At 38.4% G+C, this 17520-nt stretch overlaps 1 protein-coding gene across 2 annotated transcripts in view; it reads right to left on the bottom strand.

Moving 5' to 3' along the window:
- Positions 1-10178: 10178 nt before the first annotated feature.
- Positions 10179-17520, bottom strand: part of znf385d (zinc finger protein 385D) — a 76657-nt gene continuing 69315 nt past the window's right edge. For both annotated transcript variants that reach the window (XM_023393436.2, XM_087170209.1), the window contains exons 7-8: positions 14119-14220; positions 10179-11316 (exon numbers count right to left, since the gene is read on the bottom strand). In XM_023393436.2, coding sequence (XP_023249204.1) covers positions 11062-11316; positions 14119-14220 — 357 coding nt within the window. In that variant the 3' untranslated portion in view covers positions 10179-11061. The remainder of the gene's footprint in view (positions 11317-14118; positions 14221-17520) is intronic.

The raw sequence follows: 17520 nt of genomic DNA, 5'->3' as shown, positions 1-17520 counted from the left end.
GACATATTATAATAAGGCATAAAAACGACATAGTATAGTAAGGCATAAAAAGTCATAAAAACGACATAGTATAGTAAGGCATAAAACGTCATAAAAACGACATATTATAATAAGGCATAAAAACGACATAGTATAGTAAGGCATAAAAAGTCATAAAAACGACACAGTATACTAAGGCATAAAATGTCATGGTATACTAAGGCATAATAAGTCATAACAGCGACATGTTATTGTATGGCATAAAACGTCATAGTATACTAAGGCATAAAAAGTCATAAAAACGCCACAGTATACTAAGGCATAAAAAGTCATAAAAACGACATAGTATAGTAGAGCATAAAATGTCATCAAAACAACTTAGTATTGTATGGCATAAAACGTCATAGTATAGTAAGGCATAAAAAGTCATAACAGCGACATGGTATTGCATGGCATAAAACGTCATAGTATAGTAAGGCATAAAAAGTCATAAAAACGACACAGTATACTAAGGCATAAAATGTCATAAAAACGACATAGTATAGTAAGGCATAAAAAGTCATAAAAACGACATAGTATACTAAGGCATAAAACATCATAGTATAGTAAGGCATAAAAAGTCATAAAAACGACATAGTATACTAAGGCATAAAAAGTCATAAAAACGTCATAGTATAGTAAGGCATAAAACATCATAGTATAGTAAGGCATAAAAAGTCATAAGAACAACATTGTATAGTAAGGCATAAAAACGTCATAGTGTAGTAATGCATAAAACGTCATAAAAATGACATAGTATCCTATGGCATAAAACGTCATAAAAACGTCATAGTATAGTAAGGCATAAAAAGTCATAAAAACGACATTGTATCGTATGGCACAAAACGTCATAGTATAGTAAGGCATAAAAAGTCATTAAAATGACATAGTATAGTAAGGCATAAAACATTATAGTATAGTGAGGTATCAAAAGTTTTAAAAACGACATAGTATAGTAAGGCATAAAAACGTCATAGTGTAGTAATGCATAAAACGTCATAAAAATGACATAGTATCCAGTAAGGCATAAAAACGTCATAGTGTAGTAATGCATAAAACGTCATAAAAATGACATAGTATCCTATGGCATAAAACGTCATAAAAACGTCATAGTATAGTAAGGCATAAAAAGTCATAAAAACGACATAGTATAGTAAGGCATAAAACATCATAGTATAGTGAGGCATAAAAAGTCATAAAAACAACATAGTATAGTAAGGCATAAAACGTCATAAAAACGACATGCTATTGTATGGCATAAAACGTCATAGTATAGTAAGGCATAAAACGTCATAAAAACGACATGCTATTGTATGGCATAAAACGTCATAGTATAGTAAGGCATAAAACGTCATAAAAACGACATGCTATTGTATGGCATAAAACGTCATAGTATAGTAAGGCAGAAAAAGTCATAAAAACGACATAGTATAGTAAGGCAGAAAAAGTCATAAAAATGACATAGTATTGTATGGCATAAAATGTCATAGTATAGTAAGGCATAAAAAGTCATAAAAATGTCATAGTATAGTAAGGCATAAAACATCATGGTATATTAAGGCATAAAAAGTGATAAAAACGTCATAGTATATTAAGGCATAAAAAGTCATAAAAACGACATCGTATAGTAAGGCATAAAACGTCATAAAAACGACATGCTAATGCATGGCAAAAAACGTCATAGTATAGTAAGGCAGAAAAAGTCATAAAAACGACATAGTATAGTAAGGCAGAAAAAGTCATAAAAACGACATAGTATAGTAAGGCAGAAAAAGTGATAAAAATGACATAGTATTGTATGGCATAAAATGTCATAGTATAGTAAGGCATAAAAAGTCATAAAAATGTCATAGTATAGTAAGGCATAAAAAGTCATAAAAACGACATTGTATAGTAAGGCATAAAAAGTCATAGTATAGTAAGGCATAAAAAGTCATAGTATAGTAAGGCATCAAAAGTTTTAAAAACGACTTAGTATAGTAAGGCATAAAAAGTCATAGTATAGTAAGGCATAAAAAGTCATAAAAACGACATAGTATAGTAAGACATAAAAAGTCATAAAAACGACATAGTATAGTAAGAGATAAAAAGTCATAGTATAGTAAGGCATAAAAAGTCATAAAAACGACATAGTATTGTATGGCATAAAAACGTCATAGTATAGTAAGGCAGAAAAAGTCATAAAAACGTCATGGTATAAAATATCATAATATAGTAAGGCATAAAATCATCCTAATATAATATGTCACATACATCATCGTAGATTAAGGGATATTTGCATGTTCTTGGAAGGACGCGGTATATACAAATTCCACACAATCTTTGCCATGTCTTAGATTCAAACCCCCGACCTGTTCATTGAGAGGCAGCAGTTCTAACCATTACACCATCATACCAACCAATTGTAGGCCATGGTATAATGATACATAATAACGTCATCCTACATCAGGGGAAAAGAACGTCATAAAAAGTCATAAAAACTTCTTATTATTGTATGGCATAAAAAGTCATAAAAAACGACAGGATTGTATGGCATAAAACGTCATAGTATAGTAAGGCTTAAAAAGTCATAAAAATGTCAAAGTATAATAAGGCATAAAATATAATATAGTAAGGCATAAAATTTTCCTAGTATAACACGTCACACTTGTAGATTTAGGGATATGTGGATGCTTTTTGAACGAGGGGGGACATACTACCTACACACATTTTTTTGCCATGACTGAGAATCGAACCCACGTTTTCTCCATTTATAGGGAGTAGTTCTCACCATTATACCATCATACCAAGCACTTGGAGGGCACAGTATAATGATACAACGTAACAAAATGTCATACTATAGTACGGCATAAAAACATCACAGTATATTAATCTTCAAGGCATAAAACGTCATAGTATAGTAAGGCATAAAAAGTCATAAAAACAACATCGTGTTCTATGGCATAAAACGTCATAGTATAGTAAGGCATAAAACGTCATAGTATAGTAAGGCATAAAAAGTCATAGTATAGTAAGGCATAAAACGTCATAGTACAGTAAGGCATAAAACGCCATAAAAACGTCATAGTATAGTAAGGCATAAAACGCCATAAAAACGTCATAGTTTAGTAAGGCATAAAAAGTCATAAAAACAATAAAACATCATATTATAGTAAGGCATAAAAAGTCATAGTATAGTAAGGCATAAAAAGTCGTAAAAACGTCATAGTATAGTAAGGCATAAAAATGTCATATTGTAGTAAGGCATAAAAAGTCATAAAAACGTCATAGTATAGTAAGGCATAAAAAGTAACAAAAACAAAATAGTATAGTGAGGCATAAAAAGTCATAAAAACGTCATAGTATTGTAAGGCATAAAAAGTCATAGTATAGTAAGGCATAAAAAGTCATAAAAACGACATAGTATAGTGAGGCATAAAAAGTCATAAAAACGTCATAGTATAGTAAGGCATAAAAAGTCATAGTGTAGTAAGGCATAAAAAGTCATAAAACGACATATTATAGTAAGGCATAAAAACATCTCAGTATAGTAAGGCATAAAAACGTCATAGTATAGCAAGGCATAAAAAGTCATAGTATAGTATGGCAGAAAATTTCATAAAAACCTTATTACATAGTTAGGCAGAAAAAACGTCAAAAAATGTCTTACTATAGTAATGCATTAAAACGTCATAATATAGTAAGGCAAAAAATTTCATAAAATTGTCATAATATTTTAAGCTATAAAATATCATAAAAACGTCATAGTATACCAAGGCATAATAACCTCATAGTATAGTAAGGCATAAAATGTCATGAAAATGTCATGAAAATGTCATAGTATATTAAGGCATAAAATGTCATAAAAACGTCACAGCATAGCAAGGCATACAAACGTTATAGTATAGCAACGCAAAAATTTTTATAAAAATGTCCTAGTATATTAAGGCATAAAAACGTCATAGTATAGCAAGGCATTAAAACGTCATAGTATAGTATGGCAAAAAATGTCATTGTATATTTAGACATAAAATGTCATAAAAGTTTTATAATATAGCAAGGCATAAAAACGTTGATGTATAGTAAGGTATAAAGATTTAAAAAAATGTCACATTATAGTATGGCACAAAATTTCATAAAAACGTCATTACATAGTAAGGCAGAAAAACGTCAAAATCGTCATATTATAGTAATGTGTAAAAACATCACAGTATAGTAAGGCATAAAAACGTAAATAAACATCATAGAATAGTGAGGCATATAAAGTCATAAAAACGACAGTTTAAACAAACAACATGTACCATGTTCAGTCAGTAAACTTTAGGGGTGCTGGTAAGTGGTCTTTGTTTCCACTGTTTCTCAATGTATCCAGTCTCTGCTGCTAGGTATAGCTTTATATTTATTACACTTAGATAAGAGTGGGGGTTCAATCCGACTACCAGTGAATAAGTGTGTTTCCAAAAATGTCAAACTATTCCTTTAACTGTCCTCATTTTGGACTTTACTTGGGACTTCACAGCCAATTACGCAACTTGTGACTTGCAAAAACAGCGACTTTGTCCCACCACTGGTTCATTCTGCAGTCTTACCAACGTTTACTCATGTATAGTTAGTGAACTTCAAACCGCATCAGAATCAGATGGACAGTTAAATTGATTTTCTGTGTCAGCTGCTTAGTGTGAGTCACAATAACAGCAGAAGGCCGTGCTGTCTATATTCATGAGCACTGTGCTAACACAGCTGTCAGACAAGTCCTTGAAACTTTTTGGATTGCACTTCATGTACCCGTGTTCTTAGCACAGTCCTGGAGTTTTCAAGAGCCAGATCCAAACTATAGCGTCTCACTGTGAGACTCTTCACTACCTGGGGGTTAACTCATCACACTGCAGTAGAAATGAGTATCTGTACACCATCTGGTTTTTTTAGTGTATCTGCTTTTCAAAAAAAAAAAATGGATACAGAGAAACACGGAGCATCAATGACCAATACTCATATGAAATAAATGATATTATATGATTTACACTAAATGATCAGAAACAGTGATTTTGACCTTGATTTTGTTCTATTCATGTGTTTTTCCGCCATTTTTTTCATTCTTTTTAAAAACCTTTTTTCCCTGCCTTGCAGTTTGAAAACCACACGGCCCCTGTTCGAACCGCATAGGTGATACAGTTGATGGCTGTCGCTGTGGGGCTGGATGTTCTCAGGGATAATTAGTTTGTTGTGGGGCACCGTGGATAATGTCATTTCCTGGTCTTGCGGGTGCAGTGGAGTGGAGATTTGCAGATTTCTTGTCTGTAGCTGGGTAGGTTTTGCAGGAAGGGGTAGAGAACGTTACCTCTGGTACATCACTGTCTCCACATGGTGATGGAGGCTGGTAGGATTTTAGTAGAGCAGTCTGGAGTGAAGCCCTCTCCTCAACGATGCCTAAAAACTTAGAACGCAATGGCCAAATTCAAATTAGATCTATATGTCTTCAGCACAAATTTATCACGGCGCTGCACACACTGCTCCTTAATGTGTCTATTTGAATGATTTCAGTCTGTACGTGTGTGTGGGTGGATGTGGATTATTATGCATACCTATGTGCGCACTGTGCCTGTCTGTATGTGTGTGTGTGTGTGTGTGTGTGTGTACTTTAAGTTAAGTCTCCAACCTTTTGCTCTGAACTTATTTTGGTCCTCAGTGAGTCACATGAAAAAATTGCAAAGGTGCTCTGAGATCAAACCTTTCAGTGACTCCTCTGCAAACCTTCCCTCTTTATCTTTCTTTACTGGAGTCTTAAAAGCAGTGTGCACACACACACACAAACACACACACAGGACACTAAAACCAGAGAGCTTTTAATGCAGGTGTTCTGTCAAAATCACATGCGAGACAGTGTTTCAAAGTGACTCGCTGACTGGGAGCGAGGCTTTTTGTAAACCACGAATGTCCGGATGAAGTAAAAATGTCAAAGCCTTAATGGGCTGGAATGTTAATTGAGGCATTTATCACGATGTTGAATCAAAGCTTTTACATGGACATGGAAGTGAGCTGCCCGGACCTGCCCGGCTCTGCCAGGAATCCCGGGGGCATTGTCAGTGCTGCTCATGTCGAGAGTCTGTTACATCGTGCCTGAGTGCTGTGGCCTTTAGGGGCTTTCTCCTCTCAACCGCCTATAAATGAAAAATGAAAAACCAACTCAATATAAGTAATGACAAGCAATGAACTTCTTTCTTGTTACTGTGACAGAGAAGCATGAAATGATGAATCTGACAGGGGAATTTGGCCGGCACACACTTTGACTGTGCCAAGCAGGTAGCTTGCATATAAATCACCTCCCTGCACACTGAAACGAATGAGGGCGACTGCAGAGATGAAGACCACATGGAGGTGAATCTATAGCAAGTAACTGATTCCAATAACACTTAATGTTGTGTTTTAGCTTAATTGAATTTACTCACTTCCATGAAAAAGTAGGTTTTACATGGAGGACTTGTATATCCCACAGGAAATTTAGGTTGCCCAGTATTTCTGAAACAGATGTCTACATGCTCTTAAACACGGCCGCGGGCTTGTAACCTCAGTACAGGGCTTGTAACTTTGGTAACACTCATAAATAACTTTGTCAGACTGTGTGTGTCGTTATCATTTTATTGGTTGAAGAGTCAGAGCTTGTTGTAATTCACCCATAACCAAGCATATAATAAGGTGACGAGTGAGGTGATGCTTTTATTCTGTTGCTCTCTTTGTGCATCACCGTGTTTAAGGAAATGTCATCTAAGAAAGAACAGTTTTGATCAGAGGAGCTGAAAATGTCACACAATTATGACTCAGGATCCATGACAACAGATCCGCTGGAAAAGAATTTTTCATATATTTCAGGATCATAATGAGCTGTGTGTTTTGCTTTCAGCTCCATCAGGCCTGATGATAATGACATCCAGGTTTTGCCCACTAAGAGCTAATCAAATGAATAAATTCTTCTTTTTGCACCGGATCAGTTTTCCCAGGTTTTTAAGCTACAAATGTAGTTATAATAATGAGGCCTTTGATTTTCCTCTTACTCCTCTTGACTGGCACACTCACTCTGTTTATATCTGCATCACAGCTGCCATTTAAATGATCTCAACTTACTGCCAGTCTTAATCTTATAAACTCTATACAGTCATTTTAGCCTGGTGATCAGAGGGAATTACCATTTTATGTCACCTCATATCATGTCGTTGTTATTTTCAGCTGATACTTAAGTATCAGTTATTGCCTTTTTTATGTTGATCAAGGAAATATAACAATTTAAAGGTCATTATTTCTTTTATTTGACAATTTCCTCTGTATTTGCCGCCATCTTTCCTGCTCTGAAGATGATCTCTTCATTCTTCATCAAAGCTCAGATAAACTTGGTTGTTTTTGCAACCAAGGAAGTTGGAGAACCAGGAGGAAACCCACGCAGGCGCGAGGACAACATGCAGACTCCACACAGGAAGACCTCAGCCGGCCGGCGGGTTCAATCCCAGGGGTTATTGGGGTTAAAATAAGTACTTCCTTAACAGTAGATGATCTTTGTTGTCATGGTTACAGTAATAACATCATGGTTAACTGCTCTCCTGTGTCATATTCCTGTGATTTGTTAACCCATCCATCCACCCCAGCCTTCTACTGACATGGACTTTGTTTTTTTCTTTATACTACGTCACCGCCCTTTTCCCTTTTGCTGCTGTCATAATTACTACGACCACTAGATGTCGCCTAGCAACAAAACATAAATATGGGTCATAATAACCTGCTACACAAACGACCTATGGGCTCATTTTTTTTTACAGGAGATCTTCAGGCTGGGAAATAAAAATGACAAAATTATGATTTTATGTTTGAGTACTTACTTTATTTTTAATATCAATTGGATCCTTGAACTATTAAAAAACTAAGTGAACAAATAAACTAAATAAATCTAACTAGATTTATTTTATTTTTATTATTTATATATATATATATAGCTTGCAAAATATATATATTATTATTTATTATATATCTTTTATTTTATTTCTTCTTGATTTTTTTTAGCTCTTTTTTTCTTACTCAGAAGGTACGCACTATTCTATTGCTTGACAGTTGTTAAAAAATAAATAAATGCTACAATACTGGCTGACTTGCAGTGTTTTTTGTTCACGCTACAGTCTGATGACCTTGAATATGAATAAATAGCTGCTGAATATAAAACAGTACTGAGAGTACATATTCTATTTACTGACTATTGTTTTTCATCATTATTGTATTCATTGTCTTGAAACATGCTTCAGCCAAGGTTCACTTGATTTCAGTAATAGTCTGGTCTTCACCCAGAGCCAAAAACTGAGATTTTCTCTTTTCTGAGTCACACTTAGGCGTAATCTACATTCCAGTGCTCGCTTGGTTGGACGTTCAGCTGCTGACAGAGACAGAGTCAGGCAGTGTTTTTCTGCTGATAGCTCTCCTGCACGGCAGATAAAGAGGCTCCGCATCCCACTTACAGATGTTTGTGATCACTGCTCCAGTGAGATTAAATGGAAGGGAGATGGTGGCCAGAGATTCAACTCACAGAGCAGCGGCCAGGTCCTGAGGCGGCCTGCTGTATTGGTTTTGGAGTGCGAGCGTGGGGCTTTGGTGGAAAGAAGCTCCCTCATCTGGCTGGATGGCCAGCTTTCATGCGTCAGGGAGTTGGGGGGGGGTAGATATGCTACAAACGAGGGATGGATGAATATGGGTTCATGGAAAAGTTCACAGACTGAACAACTGAGTTTAATATGTGCCCTATGAGTGAGTTATGGTGTTGTGGTGAGTTGGGGTCTCTCCAAAATGTCAGAGTTAAGACGCTCAAATCTGCTTTTGTCAGTGATGTTATTTCCTGGATGGAACGACGCCATCTGGGCTTTAAGCTGTAATACATCGTGGATGTATTTATGGTGTGTGCGTGTGCTTACGTGCATCAGTGTCTGTGAATTTTTTGTGTGCGTAGCAAGAAGTAATATATTGGTGGACGTTTGTCTGCCACATGTGTTTTTATTAAAGACTCTGCATATATTTATCTCAATATACTGCGTCTTTGTCAAATGTATTTTAGGTAGGAACAGGATACAGTCTGCAGAAGAATGCACCCTTCATGGGTTAGTTTGACCAGGTGTAGATGTGTTGCCCACTCAACAATCATGTGTTGTCAAGTTGATGAAGACGTTTTCTTAATTTTCTTGTGTTCTGTGTGTTCGAATGTGTTTCTTTAAGCTGCAGTGCGTTGAGCTCACTCAGTCACGATAGTAAATAATTACATTTGCCAGGAGCAACATTTAGATCAGGATTATAGATTAGCCTCTGTATTACAAACACACATTATGATACAAACAAGGGAGCGTGAATGTCCCTGAGAAAAATACTTTGTTAGTAGTGGGAGTGGAGTCATGATAGGAATTTGAAATTGAAAGTATTCTGATTTTGAATTTTGTATTGTCTGAATGTGAATGTGCATTTGTGAAACCCATTGTTGTGAATAATAACCCACAGCAGTTACAAATATGCACCAGGAGTGAACATCCCTGACTTCATGGTGACAAATATATGTTTTATGTGCTGTATTTCTGGATTTCCATATGTTATATGTGCGCTCTGGATTTGCAGTTGTGTTCTGTATGTTACTCAGCAGTTAAAATAACTTTAAAGGAGCTAAATCTATGTTTTTGCTATTGCTACATTGCCAACGTTAGCATTAACAGCTGTTTACTTACCAGTCTAGAAGAAACTTTGTGAGTTCAGCATTAAACTTAATTCCTTTACTCTCCAGTGGTGGAGACTCTTGTTTTGCTTCTTTTTCTATCATGTCTTTTCTTTTACTGACGTTAGCATGCTAACCAGCTAGCCCCTGCCTGTCTTTCCGATAGCGACTCACTGTAGCCTCCAATCTGCCCTGATGAAGTAGCGCTGCTCAGAGGACCTATTATAACCTTTCTTATTGTAAACACAACAATGGCTGAAGCTTTTGGCAAACGACCATCACCACGGCCCACTTCTGGCAAGAAACCACGTTCGACGGCAGAGAAAACTCACATATAGCACCTTTAATATCCTGCTGGTAGATTTCAACACACTGCACAAACTGAGGTTCTTTAGGCACCGACCGTTACCATGACTACATGTGACAGCAACCACTGACCTACACAGAACCACTCGCGTTAACAAATTAGGACTCTTTTTATTTGAAATTGTTCACCTTTTACACACTGACAGTTAATATACACAAGCCTTTGTGGTCCCTCTGGCCTGAGACATGATCAGTGACAATGTGTGCTGGATATCGACTGGGATGGCTTATGGTGGATGGGAAGTTCTCTCACGCACACGCACACACACACACACACACACACACACACACACACACACACACACACACACACACAGATAATGCAAGGACGAATACAAAAACACACATTACGACACATACTCTAACCATCTAACACAGTCTAGCCATCTAATGTAGACATCAACAGAGGAGGGGCTTAAAGTGCATACAGGAACAGAGGAGGGCTTTGCTCGCTCTTATGATCAGTAACAGCCTTTTAAATTATGAGCGACAGTAATCCTCCACTAAAGCAATGATCTTAGTGCCACGCTGTATCTTTACAAAAAGCACATCCCTACCGTATTTTTAGCTCAAACTGTGCCTTACATCATGAAATAATGACACTGCATAGTTCACGGGGTTAGTCTTATACATTATTGCGGTACAATGTAGGTCCAAGTCTGGGGTCTGGGTGTGAGCCACGGGCTGCAGGATGGCACAGAAAGCATGTACTGTCCAGGTTTCAGTGGGATTAGAGAAATAAATCCATCACCAGAAAGCGCCCAATGCTCTGCCGTCATCCAGTCTAGCTTTGAATGCAGGATAATCCATATGAGGACAGGTGAGAGGTTTGATCTCGGTGTGAAGATGTTCAGTATCCTGGATGCATAGAAGGAGTACAGGTACTGACACGACTCCTTGGCCTGGTGTGGGTGAAGCACATGGTTTGGTCCTTGACGGGAGGTGGGGCAGCTCCGCCCAGGTCAAACAACAGGTCAATAAGGGGCAAATAGGACCTGTGGGTGGGAGGTCCTGACAGGCCCAGGGGCCGGGCGGAGCAGGGCAGCGGGGAGGGTCTGTGTCTGGAAGAGGGCAGTGGTCGGGGCGTGGTTAGTGGCGTGGTTCGTGCGGTGCGTGAAAGAGTTGCCGATGGCGGCGGCGGCGGCTGCTGCCACTGCTGCCAAGTGAGCAGGTATGATCTGGGCGGACAGATGCTGACACTGGCGCTCCTTTCCCAAGGTCAGCTTTATCTGGTGAAAGGAGACAAAATACACTTAATACAATCTGTATTTACACAGAGTAGATGAAATAACGGACACACTAAATCACCACGGTAACCTCTGCTACCGGACAGACTCTGTACGTTCAGACGGGTCAGGGTATCATTTGAATTTTTTGGGTGAGATTTGGTACAATTAACAGAACAACACTTTGCAGCATTGAGATGTCTTTCCATAAAAGATAAACTTGAATAAAATAAGATTTAAATTAGGAACTACTGGAAGCTAATAAGATTGGAAAGCCAAGTAGACATTCAATTAGGGCTGCATCTAATGGCTAATTATCATCACCAATTATTAGTAAATGCAGCCATTTTTAATTGATTGGTCTATAAAATATCAGCAAACACTGAAAACAGCCCATAATCAGGCCCAGATTACTTGTTTTGTCCAACCAACAGATCTGAAACTCAAAGACATTCAGTCGACTTTTACCACAGAAGATGAAGAACAATTACCACGTTTGAGGAGTTGGATAGTTTTTGCATAGACAATTACTGAAACGATTAATCAATTAACAAAACTGCTGCCAGTTTCAGTTCAGTTCATCAGCATGAATGTAAAATGTGACAATTTGCTGCTTATTTCTGTTCTGATTTTAATTACAAAATCAGTATGTTTGTCTGTTGACTGGAAATAAACAAGCAGTTTGAAGACGGTATCTTGGGCTCTGGGATGGACATTTTCAATATTCTGTTTATTTTACAGTCTTGACAGATAATTGATTAATTGTAATCAATCAATCAATCAATCAATCAATCTATCTATCTATCCATCTATCAACAGCAACAATCAAGAACTCAACAGATTAATTGCAATAATCCTACATATTTTTAGCAAGTGTCAGTTTTGTAAACTTCCTATTTACTGCCCGGAATTCATTCCCTGTTATTTTATTTGTCTAATTATTATTGATTCAATCTTATTTTATTATATATACTTTTTTAAGAGTTTTAATTTGAATGTAATTTTTTCATCATGTGTTTGTTTTAATTTGTGTTTATTTATGTCTAATGATTTTTCTTGACACTATCCATGTAGTTTTTTTGTGGTAACTCTTTGTCAATGCAGTTTATGTTTTGTTGTCCTGATTTTCCAGAAACGTCCTCGTTGCAGCCCCGGATCAACAGCAGCACCATGTTAAGTCAAAAATAGTGTTTAACTAGTAAATTTTTAATGACAAGAAACATGAATGAAGAGACAACATGGCGGCTGAGGACGCTGCTGCTGCTGCTGCACAGAGCTTAACGAGGCAGCGAACAGGTGCCAGAAATCAGCTGCTAATTGCTGAAACTGTTCCAAGTCATCTGCAACACACTACAGTTTGAATAGGAAACAGAAATGGAAATGACAACTCAGTCAAATATACAATTATTTTTCAGTTATTTAGTCAGTGTATCTACAGTTTCACCAGGCATTTGTGAAATCTGTTCGTCTTAGAGCTCTGGTATTGTCTTAAAACTAAAGCTTACACCTTAAATCCTGCTATTCATCCCAGTAATGAGACACACTTTGTGGCATAAGGCACAAAATCACAGTGGAGATTTAACTCTTCAAAGGTCAAAGCCCTTTTTAAGCACGTGAATATTAAAGAGTGAAGTCAGGTGAGTTTTTCTGAGGAAGAAAAAAAACAGAAGTAAACAGATAAACAGTGAAACACAAGGAAAGAAACAATAGGGTGACAGACAGACAAACAGCACCCAACCTCCTACAACAGCCTAATAGGGTGAAAAGGTCACCAAAGTTATCTGGCTTAATCTTCTGTATCAGTAATGGAAAAGCTACGGTCTCACAGCACCAGGCTGGCAGCCGCTGTCATGGGTTATCAATCACTGACTCAGGCATCGTAACCCGATGGGAAGCATTCTTTACTCTCCGCTCATCAAAGAAGCTCCTCTCCGTTAACTCAGTCAATGATGGGTTTCAGAAAAAGTCATTTCCCCCACACTGGTAACCCCAGCGCTTCGTCGTGGCAAAACAGTGGGTGTGATGAATGTCGTTTTCTCAGCACTTCTGTGAGATGAAAAGTCGGGTCTCTCCCACATTGAATCCACATGGCACCAACATGCACCTTACTAATCCTGTGTCATGTGATACTCAAGAAAAGAAAAACAACTTTTAGCATTTGTATTAACTCTGAAGTGCGAGGGGATCTGGGTTTGACAGAGTGAACCGGAAAGTTAAACAATTACCTCAGGAAAATATGTTGAAGTTATTTCAGTATACTTCTCTCCCTCTGTGGTTTGTCAGCTCGCCTGACACTAATCTGAACCTCTCCGGTGCCGAAGACCACATGCTGAGCTTCTCCAAAATAGTTAGAACTGACATTTTACAATCACTTCTAAATAGCATTTGACCTGAGTCTGCATTCTGGCTCCAGTCCGCTGGCTCACATCAGCCTTGATTCGTGCTGTTTTTGTCAATAAAATATCAGCTTTTCAAGTTAAATCACGGTGTTCCCTGCCACGGATATCTAATAAAAGCTCAGTAACAGGTGATCCACTTATGAAAGCTGACGTCTTATCAAATTAGTTGCCATGAAGGGGATTGAATGTGACTTAAAGAGCGGACCCCAGCGCTTTAGGAGAGGTGTGCAGTTTTGTCCAATGTTCTCCTCCATACAAACAGCAAGAGAGAACGATACCTATCGGGGAGTCATGGTGTGATATGACTGTCTCCTAAGACGCTATCAGAACTGAGTCACTGTGATTGTTGTGTCGGCACCCGGGCTTTTTGTTGCTGATAAGACGACTGAGGCGCGCGGTGACTCACCGGCTGCTTGGTCTGGCCTTTCTGCGGCTTGCTGTAGGGGCTGTATTTAGGTTTGGCCGGTTTACCCGCTGCCCGGTCTTTATGACGCCGGCTGCTGATGTGCTGAAAAATGAGAAAGAGAGGTTGTCAGTCCTGAGTCACACCGCACTGTAGTTTTCAGCACGTTACTTAACTGTGGTTAAAGCTCCAATGTGCACTAGAAAAGAGAGAGTCTCTCCTGAGTCTCTCTTTTGACTGATCTTCAGAATATGGCCAATATGGGGTTAGTTTGACCGTGACTACCAAGACCAGCCAGGAAAGTCAAAGCAGGAAAAAAAAGGCAGTAAAGGTTCCTTCAGACACTGAGCAGTTGCTGCCACCACCAGCACCTCTGTTGTTTCCAGCACAAACACAAAGACAGTCACGCTGCCAAGGTGGGCAGCAGCAAGGAGAGGGAGAGAGAGAGAGAGAGAGAGAGAGAGAGAGAGAGAGAGAGAGAGAGAGAGAGAGAGAGAGGGGCTGGCTGATGCTCTTGTGAATGCAAACAACTATTTTCTGCATTTTTGAAGTTTGCGTGCGGCTTGCTGCGTAACCAGGGCAACAGAGGAAAAACAACGCAGAAGCTCATCTTCCTGGAACCTCTTCACATGTAGTGAACAAACATGTCAATTAACAAAAAAAAGTTCAAAGTTGGTCACGGTCTGGGTCAAATACACATTATTTACGATATAATCAAGATACATTTCTACTCTATTTGTGCCATATTGCTAAAACAATGTTAGAGGACATTGTTTTTAAGATTAAAGTGTCGTAGTGCCTTAGCCGTGCTGTTATAACCTCTCGGCTTGACTACTGAAACTCTCTCTTATCTGGTGTTCTCAAAAACGCTGTTGGCCGCCTACTTGTTCAAAAGGCAGCGGCCAGAGTATTAACGAAGACCAGACAGACCTTTGCAGAGAAACCACAGGAATTACACATGTGCAAAATCACATACGGACACATGTGATCACGGGGAAATTCATGTGGTTTTTTCTGTAAGGGAGACATTGGTTGCCTGTCAGTTTGAGAACAGTTTTTAAGATTGTCTCATTAGTTTTTAAATCCTTTTTGATACGTTAGATCCTGCAGATCCCCTCTGCAGCTGGCTTCCTAGTCTTCCCGAGGATTTCAACAAAAACACATCGGGAGTCCACATTTAGCCGCCGTGGATTTACTCTCTGAAACAGTCTGCTGGAGGATCTGAGGGACTCCGCTTGTTGACATTTTTAAAAGAAACCTCAAGACAAACCTTTTCTAGCCTGGCTTTTATTTAAGGTGTCTTGTGATTTATCGCCAGAGTTTTAAAGTATTCACCATCGGCTTTTATAGCTTTTAATCCAGTGTGTTTATTTATTTCACTGGCGGATTAGTTGGTCAGGGGGAAAGTTGGACCAGATAGAGGCATATAAGAGGAGTTACCAACATAAAAGTCTTTAAGCCTTTTGTAGTGTGTCTGAGATACTGCATGTTTCTCTGGACAAGAGCCAGTCAAGTGAAAACTGTTATTGTTTTTTTTCATTTTGAATTATTACTAAGGATGAGCTGTGATGCTTTATAGATGCCAGTCACCTCAGCCTCAGGCTCGGTGCCATTTCAGGGTAGATAGCTTATCGTGTGCTGAGGTGGGAACCTGACCAACAGGGAGGGAGGGTGCAGGACTAAAAATACCCCTCCTGTCTCAAGGCGAAAAAGGATTACAGCTTTAAAGGTTTCATTGTGACCGGAGCCCCCCGTGGTGAAAGAGACTGCAGTTGTAGCACCAGTTGTATAGTGCAGACGGCAGTTACCAAAAGATACTTTCGGTTCCCATGTTAAATGCAGTACGTCATGTTGAGAATGGATGCGAGACGTAAAATGAAACTCTGATGTTAACAGATCAGGAACAACTGGTGGATATGAATGCAAGTAAAATATAAGAATCTGGAGTGACATATATGAAAATACTTTGTACACCAGAGTTGATAAATAATTCAATGTGAGCACATGTGGAGAACAAAAGGCATATTTTTCTGGCTGGGTCTAAATTTCACAACTTCTCGCAGTGGATTTAACAATCACACTTTTCCTCTGGTCTCAAGCTGTAACTGAAATTTGTCACGCTGGATTCTTTTCACAGAGAATCGCCGTTATTCAGCAGCACTCGGTAAAAGTCCCCTGCATGAAAAATTCATACAAAGCCTGTCTATTTTCAGTGAGAACTCTCAAGGTTAGCTCAGACAAAACAGAGTGGTTTTCAAGTATTGTAGATGAAATTCCCCCCATGACAGAATGATCAGTAGCTACAAGAAAAAATAAAAAAATAAAAAAGATTTGTGGAGTGCCCCAAAGCTACAACCAAGATACACATTCCTAGGCAGAGGTTTCAGCCAAGCCTCACTGAGCAAAATATCACAAAGAGATCAGATTATTGTCGGCTTTCCATACAAACCTGATTTCCTTAACATCGTGTAAACCAGAAGCACTTCTCCTTATTCGCGGGGAGGGATTAGGAGACACTCAGTTAGCTTCATTTCTACTGGAGAAACTTGATTTCTCGGCCATGTGCTTTCTATGCTTAACAAGATTTCTTGCAGGAGTGTTTCGTGCATGACAAAGACTACAGAGAGGGAAAACTTTGCTGAGACAGCGGCGCGGCAGGATGAAAGGAGAGATCATTACTAGCAGTGGAGTGGTGCATCTTTGTATCCACAGAAGAAGAAAAAAAGTTAAGTCCAACAAAAAGCAAGACATCTGACACTTCAGTAAATAAGAAGGTTTTCAAAACAACAGTCGACTCTATAGAGATAATGTCTCATCAAACTAAATACGCTCACCAAAATAAAACAAGAGCTCTTAATGCTGCAGCTTGATATCACTAATACACTTCAGACAATGTCATCCTTGGTTCAAAAACATGGAAGGAGGCGAGACAGAAATCGTATTACCGAGCAGCTGCATGAAAACAGGGTATTAGAGCATGTAAATGTGTTTTCCTGCCTTATTCTGATTCTTCTAATAACCCCAGTGTTGTGGTGCACGTGGAAACATTTTGAGTGAGCCAAAGACTTAAGGCAAAATGATAAAAGAAAATTCTTAAAAGTTTTTTTTCTGGTTTAAGCCTTTAATTAACTGTAGCAAAAATATCCACTGCTCAAGTATTGTAAAGCCTTCCCCTTAGCGATGACTGTCCAGACATAGATTAGCAACCATAACTAGACTTTAGAATAGTTTGGAGGGAAATGTCTTTAGACTTTAGACTTTAAAAAACAAAATCACAAAAGCAAAATTGTAAGGAATGGATTAAACATCTTACATTGTTAGCATGTCCTGCTAACTACCTAAAATGGTAACGTAGCATTATTCCTAATTGCAGCGTATATCAAAAGCTAAATATTATTTTGTGGA

Source organism: Seriola lalandi, unplaced genomic scaffold (assembly GCF_002814215.2).
Source record: "Seriola lalandi dorsalis isolate HSWRI2012SDOR001 ecotype SW California unplaced genomic scaffold, Sedor1 jcf7180002054934, whole genome shotgun sequence".
Classification (NCBI taxonomy): domain Eukaryota; kingdom Metazoa; phylum Chordata; class Actinopteri; order Carangiformes; family Carangidae; genus Seriola; species Seriola lalandi.
Note: the sequence above shows the minus strand (reverse complement) of the source record. Positions and strands in the feature narration are given on the sequence as shown.